The sequence below is a fragment of the Lepidochelys kempii genome, chromosome 16, assembly GCF_965140265.1.
Source record: "Lepidochelys kempii isolate rLepKem1 chromosome 16, rLepKem1.hap2, whole genome shotgun sequence".
Taxonomy (NCBI): domain Eukaryota; kingdom Metazoa; phylum Chordata; order Testudines; family Cheloniidae; genus Lepidochelys; species Lepidochelys kempii.
This window is the reverse complement of record NC_133271.1, coordinates 4,312,798-4,328,042: the sequence shown is the minus strand read 5'-3', so window position 1 is coordinate 4,328,042 and position 15,245 is coordinate 4,312,798. Positions and strand designations below refer to the sequence as shown.

The 15,245-nt window shown below is 44.2% G+C and overlaps 1 protein-coding gene across 12 annotated transcripts in view; it reads right to left on the bottom strand.

Annotated features, from left to right (window-relative positions):
* The window catches only part of PNPLA7 (patatin like domain 7, lysophospholipase), a 439,100-nt gene that overhangs the window by 343,115 nt on the left and 80,740 nt on the right, over positions 1–15,245 (bottom strand). For all 12 annotated transcript variants that reach the window (XR_012155226.1, XR_012155225.1, XM_073314045.1 and 9 more), the window contains 2 exons: positions 5,272–5,400; positions 2,594–2,674 (listed from right to left, as the gene is read on the bottom strand). Coding sequence is in view for 10 of the 12 variants with exons in the window: in XM_073314045.1 (XP_073170146.1) it covers positions 2,594–2,674; positions 5,272–5,400 (210 nt within the window). In the remaining 2 variants the exon portion in view is untranslated. The remainder of the gene's footprint in view (positions 1–2,593; positions 2,675–5,271; positions 5,401–15,245) is intronic.

Genomic DNA, 15,245 nt, shown 5'->3' with positions numbered 1-15,245 from the left:
AGAACCTGATTGGTTTTTAGTGTCCTAAATACCTAAGAGTCTGGTCTGTACTCACCTTGTTAACCTATTTGGTTGGTATATTATTCTCAAGCCTCCCCAGGAAAGGGGCTTGGGGGGATATTTTGGGGGGGGGGGGGGAATAGGGCTCCAAGTGGTCTTTCCCTGAATGTTTGTTTAAATCACTTGGTGGTGGCAGCAATACCGTCCAAGGACAAGGAAAGGAATTTGTGCCTAGGGGAAGTTTTTAACCTAAGCTGGTAGAAATAAGCTTAGGGGGTCTTTCATGTAGGTCCCCACATCTGTACCCCAGAGATCAGAGTGGGGAGGGAACCCTGATACACCCCCCATTACAGGTGTGATCCTAAGAGCCACTTTGTGCCAGCTAGCAAAAGGCAAACGCAACATGCTGTTGTCAGAATATTTAGCCAGACAGCATCTTGCAAGGTATCATACAAAAACTGATGACACACTGGTCATGGATATCATTGTGTGATGTATGCACAGGTTGCGTATAAAGAGTTATGTATGTACGGCGGTAAGCTGTTCTTAAAATATGCTGTGGAAGCAGCTGATAAACAAGTTTATCCTAGACAAGGGAATGTTGTTTTGCCTGTTTCTCCTCTGTAAATTGTGCAAGGTGATACCAGAGACAGTGCAAGTTCATTTGCATCTGAGTCCACAGGAAAAGCGAACTAAGAGGAGGGCAAGGAAGACAGGATGGTGTCAGCTTCTTGGGGCACAAGTAGTTGAGGAAAAAAACTTTATCTGGGGATACCCTTCAGAAGAATACACCTCAAAGGTTTACTGGACTATAAAAAGAAGGGGAGAGAACCTCTTTGCTAATCATAACTTAAATTGAACAAAAGAGGCCTGTGCTCTTGGAATCCATACGAGATGAATCCTTCAACCATGTGAGCTGAAGTCGCGGAGAGCTGATTGTAGGTGAGAAACTGCCTGAGACCAGATTGTGCTTTCTGATGTCTAAAAGCTTAACAGTTCACATTTTTCCTTTTATTTTGTTTGTAACCATATCTGTCTTTTTCTCTTGCTTAGTATCACTTAAATCTCTGTTCTTTATTAATAAACGTATGCTTAGTTTTACTATAAATGACCTCAGTGCTGTGTATTAAGTTAGAGTGTGCCCACAGTGAGTCAACAAGGTGGTGTGTGTGTGTGCACTGTTACTTTGGAGACAGCAGGCTTCATAATTCCTGCGAGTGTCCAGTGAGAGGGACTGGACACTGCAGAGAGGCATGTCTGGGGAACTGGGTCTCGCTGAATGTTACCTGCAAGACCAGGTTAAGACAGACAGAGTCTTGAGGAATTTGCTGGGGATGCAGACAGTGGTGCAGCAGGGAGCTGACACTCAGCTGAAGGTCCAGCAAAGCTCTTTCTCCCTGAGGCAGGGGGGTAACACATTGGTAGGGCCCTATCAAATTCACAGCCATGAAAAACCCGTCACGGATGATGAAATCTGGTCTTCCCTGTAAAATCTGGTATACTTTTTCCCTGTACTATACAGTTTTCTCAGGGGAGACCACCGTTTCTCAAGCTGGGAGTCACGAATCAAAACAGGGCTGTGGAGGGGGAATGTTGCAAGGTTATTGTAGGGGGATCGCTGTTTTGCCACCCTTACTTCTGTGCTGCTTTCAGAACAGAAAGTTGGCCAGAGAGTGGCAGCTGCTGGCCAGGCGCCCAGCTCTGAAGGCAGCGCAGAAGTAAGGGAGACAATACCACAACCCCCTACAATAACCTTGTGACCCCCCCACAATCCCCCTTTGGTTCAGTTCCCCCCACCAGTTCCCCCCACCAGTTCCCCCCACCAGTTCCCCCCACCAGTTACAACACTGTGAAATTTCAGATTGAAATATCTGAAATCATGAAATTTATTATTTTTAAAATCCTATGACCGTGAAATTGACCAAAATGGACAGTGAATTTGTTAGGGCCCTGCACATTGGCTTACAGTTTTGGGAGCAGTGGAGAAGAGCATGACAATAGGTAAAGGCACAAGACCCTACACCTGAGGGGGTACACTCAGAGGGACCAGAAAGGGGACAGAGGAGCAGCTAGCCTGGCAGCCATGACAACCTCCATAATAAAAATGCCCAAATGAAATGTTATTCAGGAGGTTTCAGCACTGAGCAGATTTTATATCTTGAGAGCTTCACTCTCAAGCACGATAGTATTAATATTCTTGCAAACAAACTAATGTTAGCTTTATATGGAGATTATGCTTGCGAGCTACTGGAGTAGATGAAGCTGTAGCTCACGAAAGCTCATGCTCAAATAAATTGGTTAGTCTCTAAGGTGCCACAAGTACTCCTTTTCTTTTTGCAAATACAGACTAACAAGGCTGTTCCTCTGAAACCTGGAGTAGAAGACACACTCCAACAGCCAGGGTCAGAATCAGATACATACAGTGTGACGAGCCAAATACATACAGTGTGATAAGAGTTGTGAGTTTTTTACCCATGAAAGCTTATGCCCAAATACTCTTTAAGGTGCCCCCGGACTCCTTGTTGTTTTTGTGGATACAGACTAACATGGCTACCCCCGATACAAGAGTATATTGCTTTCATTCTATACTTACGGAATTGAAGAGCTCAGTGGTCAGGCCAAGATAGTTGTGCAAAGCCAAGAATGTCACTCTCTGAAGCCTCACCATGATGATCTAGGAGCAGAAGATCAAACACAGGGAGCAGGTGAATACCAAATACACCAACACCCACTAACCCACTCTTTTTGTCCTATGACTGCAGAAGTGTTAACAGACCACTCTACCTTGAATAGTCCCTTACAATTTGTGCTAACTACTTATGCTAAACATTCTGTTCTGGAATGGGTTACCTAGGGAGGTGGTGGAATCTCCTTCCTTAGAAGTTTTTAAGGTCAGGCTTGACAAAGCCCTGGCTGGGATGATTTAATTGGGGATTGGTCCTGCTTTGAGCAGGGGGTTGGACTATATGACCTCCTGAGGTCCCTTTCAACCCTGATATTCTATGATTCTATGAAAGCTTGGGTCTCTCACCAAGAAACACAATAGGTAGCTGAGCCAGAGACACCACCCAAAGGACTGCTGACACCCAAACTTCAGCTCCACGCACAAGACACCAGCCTCGCTGGTAAGGTTACTGAAATCATTGAGAACATTTAATAATTGAAATATATGCATTTATTTCAGTTTTCCCTGCTTGGCTTCCCCTGAGCTCTAGGTGCAACACCCAAGACAGACACTAAAAAACAAACCTCCCCAACAAAAATATGCACCTGAAACCACAGACACCGTCTGGGGGTCGTTATACACAGAGGATAACAATAAACATCAAATGGCTCAAAAAGAAGAGAGGGCTGGTGCCTGAAGTCTGCTTTTCCTTGTTACGAGGAAGTGGGCATTTTTCCTCCAACAGTAAAGAAGGAGAGTATTTCCATGGAAGACAACTTTCCCAAGATCCTGGAAAGATTGGAACTCAACATCCTAATTTAAGAAAACAGTGCTCTAATCCCTGGGCGACAGAGCCTTGGGTTGGTTTTGGGGGGAGGGGGTGTTTTTGTTTTGTTTTAATAAAAATACAATCTCAAGGGGCAAGTTGGGGCTGGAGTCCAAATTTTGGAGGCTCTTGCAAGAACTATAAAGGGCCTATACACTGTTGACAATCAACAAGTAATGATGATATTTATAATATTGATTATGACATCTTGATGTCAAACACCCTTCGTAAGAGCATATGATCCAAAATCTACACGCAACCAGTTCTCATTTGGCATCTCCCCTTTGTCACTCTCCTCTTTAATTAGACTCCTCTTTCCTTCCCCACCTCTCCCTATCTCCCAGCATCTTGTCTGGCATATGGATAAGGTTGCTTATTACACCAAGAGGCTGATCTATGTCTATACCAATGAAAAAAGCAAACTGATTTTCAGAAGTGCTGAGCACCCAGATGCTCAGATTCTAAGCCCCCATTTTTTAAAAAGGACAGAGTATTGGGGGTTGGCGAGGGAATGACTTATGACCAGTCCCAAGGAAAGAGGCTATGTCTTGAACTAGAGACACTGGAAACTTACAGAGGGGCACCAATAAGCTATCTTCATAGACTATCAGGGTAGGAAGGGACTTCAGGAGGTCATCTAGTCCAACTCCCTGCTCAAAGCAGGACCAATCCCCAACTAAATCATCCCACCCAGGGCTTTCTCAAGCCTGACCTTAAAAACCTCAAAGGAAGGAGATTCCACCACCTCCCTAGGTAACCCATTCCAGTGCTTCACCACCCTCCTAGTGAAAACGTTTTTCCTAATATCCAACCTAAACCTCCCACACTGCAACTTGAGACCATTACTCCTTGTTCTGTCATCTACTACCACCGAGAACAGTCTAGAGCCATCCTCTTTGGAACCCCCTTTCAGGTAGTTGAAAGCAGCTATCAAATCCCCCCTCATTCTTCTCTTCCGCAGACTAAACAATCCCGGTTCCCTCAGCCTCTCCTCATAGCTCATGTGTTCCAGTCCCCTAATCATTTTTGTTGCCCTCCGCTGGACGCTTTCCAATTTTTCCATATCCTTCTTGTAGTGTGGGGCCCAAAACTGGACGCAGCAGTCCAGATGAGGCCTCACCAATGTCGAATTGCCATTAGATTTGCCTCTGCCGTTCTTTGCCCAGCACATATTTCAAGGCATTCTTTCCAGGGGAAAGTTACTCATATCATTCTTAAGAGTCCAATAAAGGTGTCACAATTACACAGATTAGTTAAGTGGTAGCATTATTCGAGGTTATTCAAGGTTAGCATTATTCAAGAGCAAAGATTAGAACTTATTTCAAGTACCCACTGCTACAGCAGTTCAGAGTTTGCAGATGTCTGATCAGTAAATATCTAGGGCCAAATTCTGCTCTTTGATGGGCAGAGGCAGCCCCCATGGACAGTAACAGGAGCTCCATATTTCTGAAGGCAGAATCTGGTCTCAAGGGGGAAGGAAACTTCGGTACGTTGGTCCAAGGGAGGGTATAATGTGATTAAATTAAGACGAGACACATTTATATTTCCCTCATCTCCGCCTAATGTAAAGATCAATCAGAAGGTGCGATAATCTCCTTAGATATGTGGTGGCAGCCCCCTCACTTGGGACACTTAAATATTGGACAAAACCCTGAGAATATGCTAGGGAGAACAATTCTGCACCAGCAGAAGGATGGACTAGCTGACTGGATAGGGAAAACACTTTTAAAGGAAAGATGGATACTACATTTAATAAAAACAAACTACGTATCAGTCTTACCTGTACCATTCTGACAAGAGTTTCAGGGTACTTCTGGAAAACATCCTGAAAAACACTGGCTGGAAGTCGCAATATAGTGGATGGTGTTCCTGCTCGGGCTGAAACTGTTTTATATGGAGCAGGGTGACCCTATTAAAAAAGCATTAGAGAAATGAGTATACTATTTGTTCCCTCTTGTACCACTGTCCACCTGCCTCAATTCGTCCTAATGACATTACACCACTTTTTCCTTTGACACACACCATCCTAATTCTCTGGCCACAAGAGAAAGATGTGCTCCTATACTCCATGGATTGGCCAGTCGGGGATGTAAGAGGTCAGCATGGCCAACAGCATTCACAGGGTCAACTTCATTTGCCTAGGAAGGGGGTAGGAGAAATGAGAAATCCCCACAGTGTAGTTCACCATCAAGTAGATGAATCTGCTGGGTTTACTGATTCTGTAATGCTACGGAGAAAGCCAGGTTTCAGAATTAAGGTCAAATTGATACTCCAGCTCTCCAAAGAGGTTGAGAAAAGGCCTTTTGGCAGGTCTATTAATCTATGCTGCCCTCTGTAACATTCTGGGGTGCATTCCTGATCAGTGAGAGATTTTGTTACCACCTGCACTGCAAACCTGCGTGCCGCACAATGCTTTGCTATTGTAGCTCCCAACTTGGGCCACTCACAAACAGCCTGCCAGAACGCAGGTCACTCCGAGTGTCTGTATGTAGTTGCAGCCCTGGTCCAACAACTCTGACCCCAGCAACCTGTCAGCAACACTCCAGCCCACTCTGGCTTCCAGTCTTAATTACAGGGTGACACCCTGCAGGGTGACACCAACCAATACACTCCAAGTCCTCAGTTTTCCCAAGAAGTGTGTGTTCTGCACCATCCAGCTCTCTCCTGGGAAGTTTAGATATTAAAGGTCTGTAAAGGGTCAATGTTCAAAGGTTTGGTAACTCCAGTTAAAGTAGCAAACAGTTTGGTTTAAACAACACTGAATTTGTTTAGATTAAAAATAAAACAAGTTTCTTTAACTACAAAGAAATAGGTTTCAAGTGAGTACAGGTATAAGGCATTAAAGTCAAAAATAGTTGTAAGAAAAATAAAGATAAAACGTTTCCTAGTAGCTAAAACTTAACAAGCTAGACTTGGTTCAAGGTAAAACCTTACCACAATTCCAATATAGCTAACTAAATTCCCAGATTAGAATCTCCCCCCAAGAATCAAAGGGTTGGTTCCTTTTCTTAGGAGAAAGAGAGAGATGAAATGTATTTTCCTGAGGGTTACCCTGGGATAAAGTTCATTCCAGCTGTGAAAAAGGAGCCTTGGACCAAGGGAAAAGAGGGTGAAAGAGGTTCCATTTTGTTGTTTGCTAAAATGCAAATCAATCTCTTCCTGCCCCCTTCTTTGCAAAAGAATGGCCACTTAACGGTGATGGCCAATCAACTTTGATGACACCTGGCTAGAGGCATCTGCTTGTCCTATGTCTTTGAAAAACAGGTTTACCCCTCCTCAGACTTGTCTTGCAAATACATTTTAGTCATAATTTCAGCTTGTGTTCATAACTCAATACACTATTCATACATACATTACACAAGAATTTTAACAAACAGTGTGTTGTTAGTTTTTAAATGATACCTCACAAGGCATATTTTGCGCAAATATTACTACAATAAAGTCTAGGGTGTGAATTCAGGGAGCTTAAGGTCACAACCTCCACTTAGCATATTTGCTGCCATGGCAATCTATGGATTCGCACAGTCTGCAGAAACAGACTAATCTGCTACTTCCACTCTTCCAGATGTGGCTAGATCCTAAGAGCTACAGGGGCAGTGGATGGGAAAGCAATAGTGACCAAAAGACCTTCAAGATGTGTGGAGAACGTTTACCCTTCTGGAACCAAGGTGTAATAGATAGGGAAGACAGAGACCTGCCTGCAGATCTTAAAGGAGGGGAGAAATTCTGAAGCTAGGCTTATATTTTTAATTGTAGGATTGTTCCCTTTTATGCTTTTTATCTTCAATAAAAGGAAGGTGTGAAACATTATTTTTAAAAACCCCAGTTTTTCACATGAGAAACATCAGGTCTAGACCTCCCTGTTTTTGCTAGAGGACTGGAGAACCAGCAGAATGACATCACAAGACAGGAAATGCGGCTACAGATTTTTAGATTGTTTTTTGTTTGGGTTTTTCTTCTTAATGTCTGTTCAACTCAAACTCTTGCTAAACCCTTGGGAGAAAAGCTTTCATTGCAAAAGATTCAGTGCCCCTGCTCCCCCACTTCCCTGAGTGCTGAGAAAGCGCATGTCAGTCCTCTGTAGAGTCCTCCTAAAAATCCAGGAAAATGAAGACCTGATTTAGCTATTTCCAAGATTAAAAAAAAACTAGCAGAAAAAAAATGGAGGAATGGGGAGAATCTTTTATGGGATGGAGCCTGAGCAGGAAGCTGATGCAAGAACAAACTGGAGTTCTTGCTTACTCAATCATCATAAGGGCTTACATTTTCTTCCATTGTGCAATACAAAGCAACTACATAAAATCTGCAGGACACTGAATGTGGAGATGCCATCCATGCTCCATACAAGTAATACTGTCAGTGGTAATCAACCCAGGGCCTCCCACAGCACTATGCAGTCAGGTGCACCCACTGACACTGACTCAGAGGAACTTTCTGCCCAAGGAATGATGAATAAAAACACTAGACAAGTTACTTTCTGCACTGCTATCACCTCTCTAGAAAAGAAAGTTGACGGATTCTTAGTAAAATCAGTACAGAGGAAGCCTGGACGAAGAAAAGCACAGGACTTGGACAGCAAGATCAAATGAACTGTATCTCTGGATTATACTGATGTTGTACAGCAGAACCTCAGAGTTACGGACACCTCGGGAATGGACGTTGTTCACAACTCTGAAATGTTTGTACCTCTGACCAAACTTTAGGGTTGTTCTTTTGTTTTGTTTTAACTCCTCCCACCCTTTTTTTTTTCCTGGTAGTTTACGTTTAACACAGTACTGTTCTGTACAGTATTTGCTTTTTGTGTGTGTGTGTGTGTTTCCCCTGCCTGACTGTGTACTTCCGGTTCCAAATGAGGTGTGTGGTTGACCAGTCAGTTTGTACCTCTGGTGTTGTACTGAATGATATTATAATAAGTAAAAAGGCTATGGACAGTTTTGAGTGCAGTCTATAATTCTGAATATCTACTCAGTCTGTGCCCTGGAATTGCATGGCTTCTTAAAAAGAATTTCAAGGACACCACACATAGCCTTTTAGGGCTTTTTACATAAATCAAAAAGGGCTCAGTGTTCCTTCCTTTTATACATCACTTTAAAGCCAGCCTCTAAAAGTCTGCTCCTACCTAACGAGATTATTCTGCTTTTCATCTACTCCCACGCAAACTGTTTTAGAAAAAAGTAAAATTACACTCTTCGCTTTTTAAAGATACAGGTCCCTGTACTGTTTACCAACTGTATTTTCCACCAGATCCTAAAGCAAATGGGTGGGGAAATTAGTTGCTGGATAAAAATAATTCTCTTCAATAAAGATTTATAATTAACTTTATAAAACGTTACATAGTAGTAATTCAAAAGACCAAGGATTGGGTTACAGATCGCCTTCAGATGTTCGATTCTGAACTTCAACTGAGCTGGTTGGGCTCACTCTGAAAATGACAGTGTAGACGCTCACGCGTTGCTGGAGCCTGGGCTCTAGGACCCTTCAAGGTGGGAGGGTCTCAGAGCTCAGGCTGCAGCCAAGCCTGAATATCTACTCCGCAATTAAGCAGCCCCTTAGCCCGAGCCCAGTGAGCTGGCATGGGCTAGCCGTGGGTGTCTAATTGCAGTGTAGACGTGCCTAGAGACTCTCCCTCCCCACCGGGAATCAGAGCCCAGGTTCCAGCCCAAGCCTGAACATCTATACAGTATTTTTAACCCCACAGCGTCAGGCCTGCAAACCAAAGTCAGTTGACCTTGGCTCCGAGACTCACTAGCACGTGTCTTTTTTTTTTAAAAAATACTGTGTAGACGTGTTCTTTCAGAACAGAGTTTAAGGACCTCTGAGAAAATCATACTCTAAAGATTACAATACAAAAAGGAGCAGAGGACACTAAATCCAGCAGGGCACTTAAGAGAAGAATAACTGTGACATTTCCAGCCTTCCATTTATCCTGGGTCCAATTTTCCTTTTTAAACACTAATCAGCATGATGAGAGGAGCTTGGTTTTCGAAAACCTCAAAAGCAGGCTGTACTGTGTAACTGGCCAGAACGTACTAAAAGCTGCTTCAAAGGAAGAACAGAGGAAAATGTTCTCAGACTTGTCAGTTCTCTCAAGCACATTGTAATGTAATCAACAGCACTGAGAACACTGTTTAAACTGTAACTTCAATCAGTTTATTATAATTACATACAGGGAACTCTTTAGGGACTGCCTTTCAGGACAGATTCAGCAGTGAGCACCTCATTCCCCCCCTCCTCTTTTTTTTTTTTTTTTTAAACAAATGGGAACTGTTTGTTCTAGTTGGGGATAAGAGTTTCTCTCCATATTGTTCTGTCACCTGCAGAGTAATTGCAGGTTCCCTGAAGCACTGTTGACGGGAAGTATTTGTTGTGGTTACAAATGTGACAGCAAAACACAAGTAGTTGAGGCCTCCCAAGTGGACCTGGAATGCGATAAAACATTTCTGAAATGGATTTCAATAAACTTTTCATTAAGTGGAGTGGTGGGATTTTTCGTTTCTCCCATTTGGAGTGGTAATGCTCTCTTCTCTTCCATCTTCAAAATCCTGGAGTATCCTTTCTATTCTTTCTGCTGGGATTACCCTCTCCAGTCTGGCTTCCACCCTCTCCACCCCACCACAGCCATCCTAATCAAGAGCACAAGGGACCACCAAGCTAAATCCAAGGGTCACCTCTCTATCCCCTAATCTTTTGATCTGTCTGCTGATCACATTTCTCTTTTTCTGTTCTCTCCTGGTTTCTGGGACTTTGGTTAGTAGGTGAACGGAGAATTGGGAGATCTCATTCATTCCACATCATGTTTAATGCTTCATCAAACTCTCTTCTTTCCTTATCTACTGGTGTTACTCAGCATTCTGAGACTTCAGCTGCTCCCACTCTTCCAACCGCTACCCTTATATGCAGGATACAAGAACCCTTTTAGCCCCAAATTCTCACTTTTTGTCCTGTCTTGGATGGCTCTGTGCCATCTCAAACTTAGTCTCTACAAAAACTAACTCCAGGCTTTCCTATATGGCTATTTGGTGCACAGGGTGACTAGTCAACAAAATGGCAGATGAAATTCAATATTGATAAATGCAAAGTAATGCACATTGGAAAACATAATCCCAACTACACATATAAAATGATGAGGTCTAAATTAGCTGTTACCACTCAAGAAAGATCTTGGAGTCATTGTGGATAGTTCTCTGAAAACATCCACTCAATGTGCAGCAGCAGTCAAAAAAGTGAACAGAATGTTGGGAATCATAGAATAAAAGTCCAACCCCCTGCTCGAAGCAGGACCAATTCCCAGTTAAATCATCCCAGCCAGGATGATCATTTCTTATCATTAAGAAAGGGATAGATAATGAGACAGAAAATGTCATACTGCTGCTATATAAATCTATGGTATGCCCACATTTTGAATACTGTGTGCAGATGTGGTCGCCCCATCTCAAAAAAGATATTGGAATTGGAAAAGGTTCAGAAAATGGCAAAAAAAAATTACTAGGGGTATGGAACAGCTGCCATATGAGGAGAGATTAATAAGACTCGCACTTTTCAGCTTGGAAAAGAGACAACTAAGGGGGGGTATGATAGAGGGTTATAAAATCATGACTCGTGTGAAGAAAGTACAAGACGGGAAGCCTCCTGATTCATACTGAGAAAGTAGGGCAATCGGCTAGCTATGTTATGTGCATGTATACGAATGCAAGAAGCCTGGGAAACAAGCAGGAAGAATTGGAAGTCCTGGCACAATCGAGGAACTATGACATGATTGGAATAACAGAAACTTGGTGGGGCAGTTCACATGACTAGAGAACTGTTATGGATGGGTATAAACTGTTCAGGAAGGACAGGTACAGGAGGAAAGGTGGAGGAGTTGCACTGTATGTAAGAGAGCACTATGATTGCTCAGAGCTCCAGTTTGAAACAGGAGAAAAGCCTGTTGAGAGTCTTTGGGTTAAGTTTAGAGGTGAGAGCAACAAGGGTGATGTCATGGTGGGCGTCTGCTATAGACCACCGAATCAGAAGGATGAGGTACACGAGGCTTTCTTCAGACAACTAACTGAGGTTTCCAGATCACAAGCCCTGGTACTAATGAGGGACTTCAATCACCCTGACATCTGCTGGGAGAGTAATACGGCAATGCACAGACAATCCAGGAAGTTTTTGGAGAGCATTGGAACAACTTTCTTGTACAAGTGCTGGAGCAAGCGACTAGGGGCCGTGCTCCTCTTGACCTGCTGCTTACAAACAGGGAAGAATTGGTAGAGGAAGTAGAAGTGGGTGGCAACCTAGACAGCAGTGACCATGAGATGGTTGAGTTCAGGATCCTCACAAAAGGAAGAAAGGAGAGCAGCAAAATACAGACCCTGGACTTCAGAAAAGCAGCCTTAGACTCCCTCAGGGAACTGATGGGCAGGATCCTCTGGGAAGCAAATATGAGGGAGGATAACTCGGGGGAGGGATAGCACTGTGGCTTGAGATTGGCCTGCTAAACCCAGGGTTGAGAGTTCAATCCTTGAGGGGGCCATTTAGGGATCGGGGGCAAAACTGAAGATTGGTCCAGCTTTGAGCAGGGGGTTGGATGAGATGACCTTCCAATCCTGACATTCTATGATGGAGCAAGGAGAGCCGGCTGTATTTTAAAGAAGCCTTATTGAGGGCGCAGAAACAAACCATCATGAATTGCAGAAAGAATACCAATGGATGAATGGATTATAAGATGGACAGAAAGCTGGCTAGATCGTTGGGCTCAATGGGTAGTGATCAATGGTTCCATGTCTAGTTGGCAGTCGGTATCAAGCGGAGTGCCCCAAGGGTCGGTCCTAGGGCCAATTTTGTTCAATAATGATCTGGAGGATGGTGTGGATTGCACCCTCAGCAAGTTTGCAGATGACACTAAACTGGGAGGAGTGTTAGATACGCTGGAGGGTAGGGATAGGATAAAGAAGCACCTCGACAAATTAGAGGATTGGGTCAAAAGAAATCTGATGTGGTTCAACAAGGACAAGTGCAGAGTCCTGCACTTAGGACGGAAGAATCCCATGGACTGCTACAGACTGGGGACCGAATAGCCAGGCAGCAGTTCTACAGAAAAGGACCTAGGGATTACAGTGGATGAGAAGCTGGATGAGCGTCAACAGTGTGCCCTTCTTGCCGAGGCGGCCAATGGCATTTTGGGATGTATACGTAGGGGCATTGCCAGCAGATCGAGAGACGTGTTCATTCCCCTCTATTCAACACTGGTGAGGCCTCATCTGGAGTAGTGTGTCCAGTTTTGGACCCCACACTACAAGAAGGATCTGGAAAATTGGAAAGAGTCCAACGGAGGGCAACAAAAATGATTAGGGGGCTGGAGCACATGATTTATGAAGAGAGGCTGAGGGAACTGGGATTGTTTAGTCTGCAGAAGAGAAGAATGGGGGGGGGATCTGATAGCTGCTTTCAACTACCTGAAAGGAGGTTCCAAAGAGGATGGATCTAGACTGTTCTCAGTGGTAGCAGATGACAGACCTTTGGTCTGACCCACCATGGCCATTCTTATGACAAGCTAGTGCGCTGTAGCTTTACACTCCAGCTTGCCATATAGGGAAGTCATTGCTTATTCCCCTTTTATTTGCCTTATCTTGCTAATATTGCAAATTTTCCAGGGCAGAGAATGTGCATGTATGTGTTTGTAAAATACCATGTAAATTTACAAAGCTACATGAAGGAGCTTTTAAGTAAACATTATTATTACAATTATAAAACTACTAGTGGACATAATTTTGAAGGCTGGAAAAGCACCCAAAACATATGGCTGTTCATCCAGGGCTCTGTCATGAGATCTATGGCATTTCATACCCCCAGTCAGGACATACGTACCCCCACAATAAGTCTTGCATGACATTTTGGAAGCTCCAGTCCCAGTTGGAGCCCAAAAGAGCTAGAACCCAACAGAAAATTAAAACTAATTAACCAAACTTTCAGAATCTTCATAAGGGTTCAACTGGAGTCTGGAAAAGTGCACCAGTCCCTGTATGTCCCCTCACAGGCTCACCTTTCTCTTCTGGAAAAAGTTCTAGTAGCTTTATATTTAGCTTTATTTTAACTTTTAAAAAAAGCATTAACTCAAAAAACAGACTTTCCGGGTTTGGATGTTGCAATAATCCAAAATGGAGGCACACTTCTGGGAAAGGACTCTCCTCCACTAGAAATGGAAGGGCTGCAAGAGTTATGTTATTTTGTCCAATGACTGATGGCAGACAACCATTCACGGACTCCCACACGTCCCTCTGCAAGGCAGGTCAGAATTATACAGCTGAGAAAACAGCAGCACAGAGAGATGAAGTGGCTTGCCCACCCACAGCCACAGAGTGAGTCCATGAGAGGCTCAAGGATAGAACAAAACCTCCTGACCCTGTTGCTTCCTTGAGCTCAGGCAGTAAGGCCCTTTTATTTTAGGGTATGTCTACACTACGAAATTAGGTCGATTTTATAGAAATCAATTTTTAGAAATCAATTTTATAAAGTCGATTGCGTATGTCCCCACTAAGCGCATTAAGTCAGCGGAGTGCCTCCTCACTACGGTCGCTAGCATTGACTTACAGAGCGGTGCACTCTGGGTAGCTACAGTTCCCGCAGTCTCTGCTGCTCATTGGAATTCTGGGTTAAGCTCCCAATGCCCGGTGGGGCAAAAACATTGTCACAGATGATTTCGGGTACATGTCATCAGTTGCCCCTCCCCCCTGTGAAAGCAACGGCAGACAATCGTTTTGCGCCTTTTTTCCTGGGTTACCCCATGCAGGCGCCATACCACGGCAAGCATGGAGCCCACTCAGCTCACTGTTACCGCTGCTGTTGTGAGCATTGTAAACACCTCACACATTATTCTGGAGTATATGCAGAACTGGGCTAAGAGACGCCAGCATGAAGAGGATTTTGAGGAGAACATGGACACAGATGTTCCTGAAAGCATGGCCTGTGGCAATTGAGACATCATGGCGGCAGTGGGGCTGGTTGATCCAGTGGAACGTCAATTCTGGGCCAGGCAAACAAACACAGACTGGTGGGACCGCACAGTGTTGCGGGTATGGGACGATTCACAGTGGCTGCGAAACTTTCACATGCATAAGGCCACTTTCCTGGAACTCTGTGAGTTGCTTTCCCTAACCCTGAAGAGGAGGAATACCAAGCTGAGAGCTGCCCTGACAGTTGAGAGGCGAGTGGCAATAGCCCTGTGGAAGCTTGCAATGCCTGACTGCTACCAGTCAGTCGGGAATCAATTTGGAGCGGGCAAGTCTACTGTGGGGGCTGCTGTGATCCAAGTAGCCAACGCAACCCCTGAGTTGCTCCTATCAAGGGTAGGGACTCTGGGAAATGTGCAGGTCATACCGGACAGCTTTGCTGCAATGGGGTTCCTTAACTGTGGTGGGGCGAAAGAACGAATATCCCTATCTTAGCACCAGACCACCTTGCCAACCAGAATGTGAACTGCAAGGGGTACTTCTCAATGATGCTGCAAGCACTGGTGGATCACAAGGGACGTTTCACCGACATAGAATCATAGAATAACATAGTTGGAAGGTTTCAGAGAAGGTATTGTTTCATGGTCTCTGTATATATAATGTCTTCTGCAGTTTCCACAGTATGCATCCAATGAAGTGAGCTGTAGCTCACGAAAGCTTATGCTCAAATAAATTGGTTAGTCTCCAAGGTACCACAAGTACTCCTTTTCTTTTTATAGTTGGAAGGGACCTCTGGAGGCCATCCAGTCCAACCCCCTGCCCA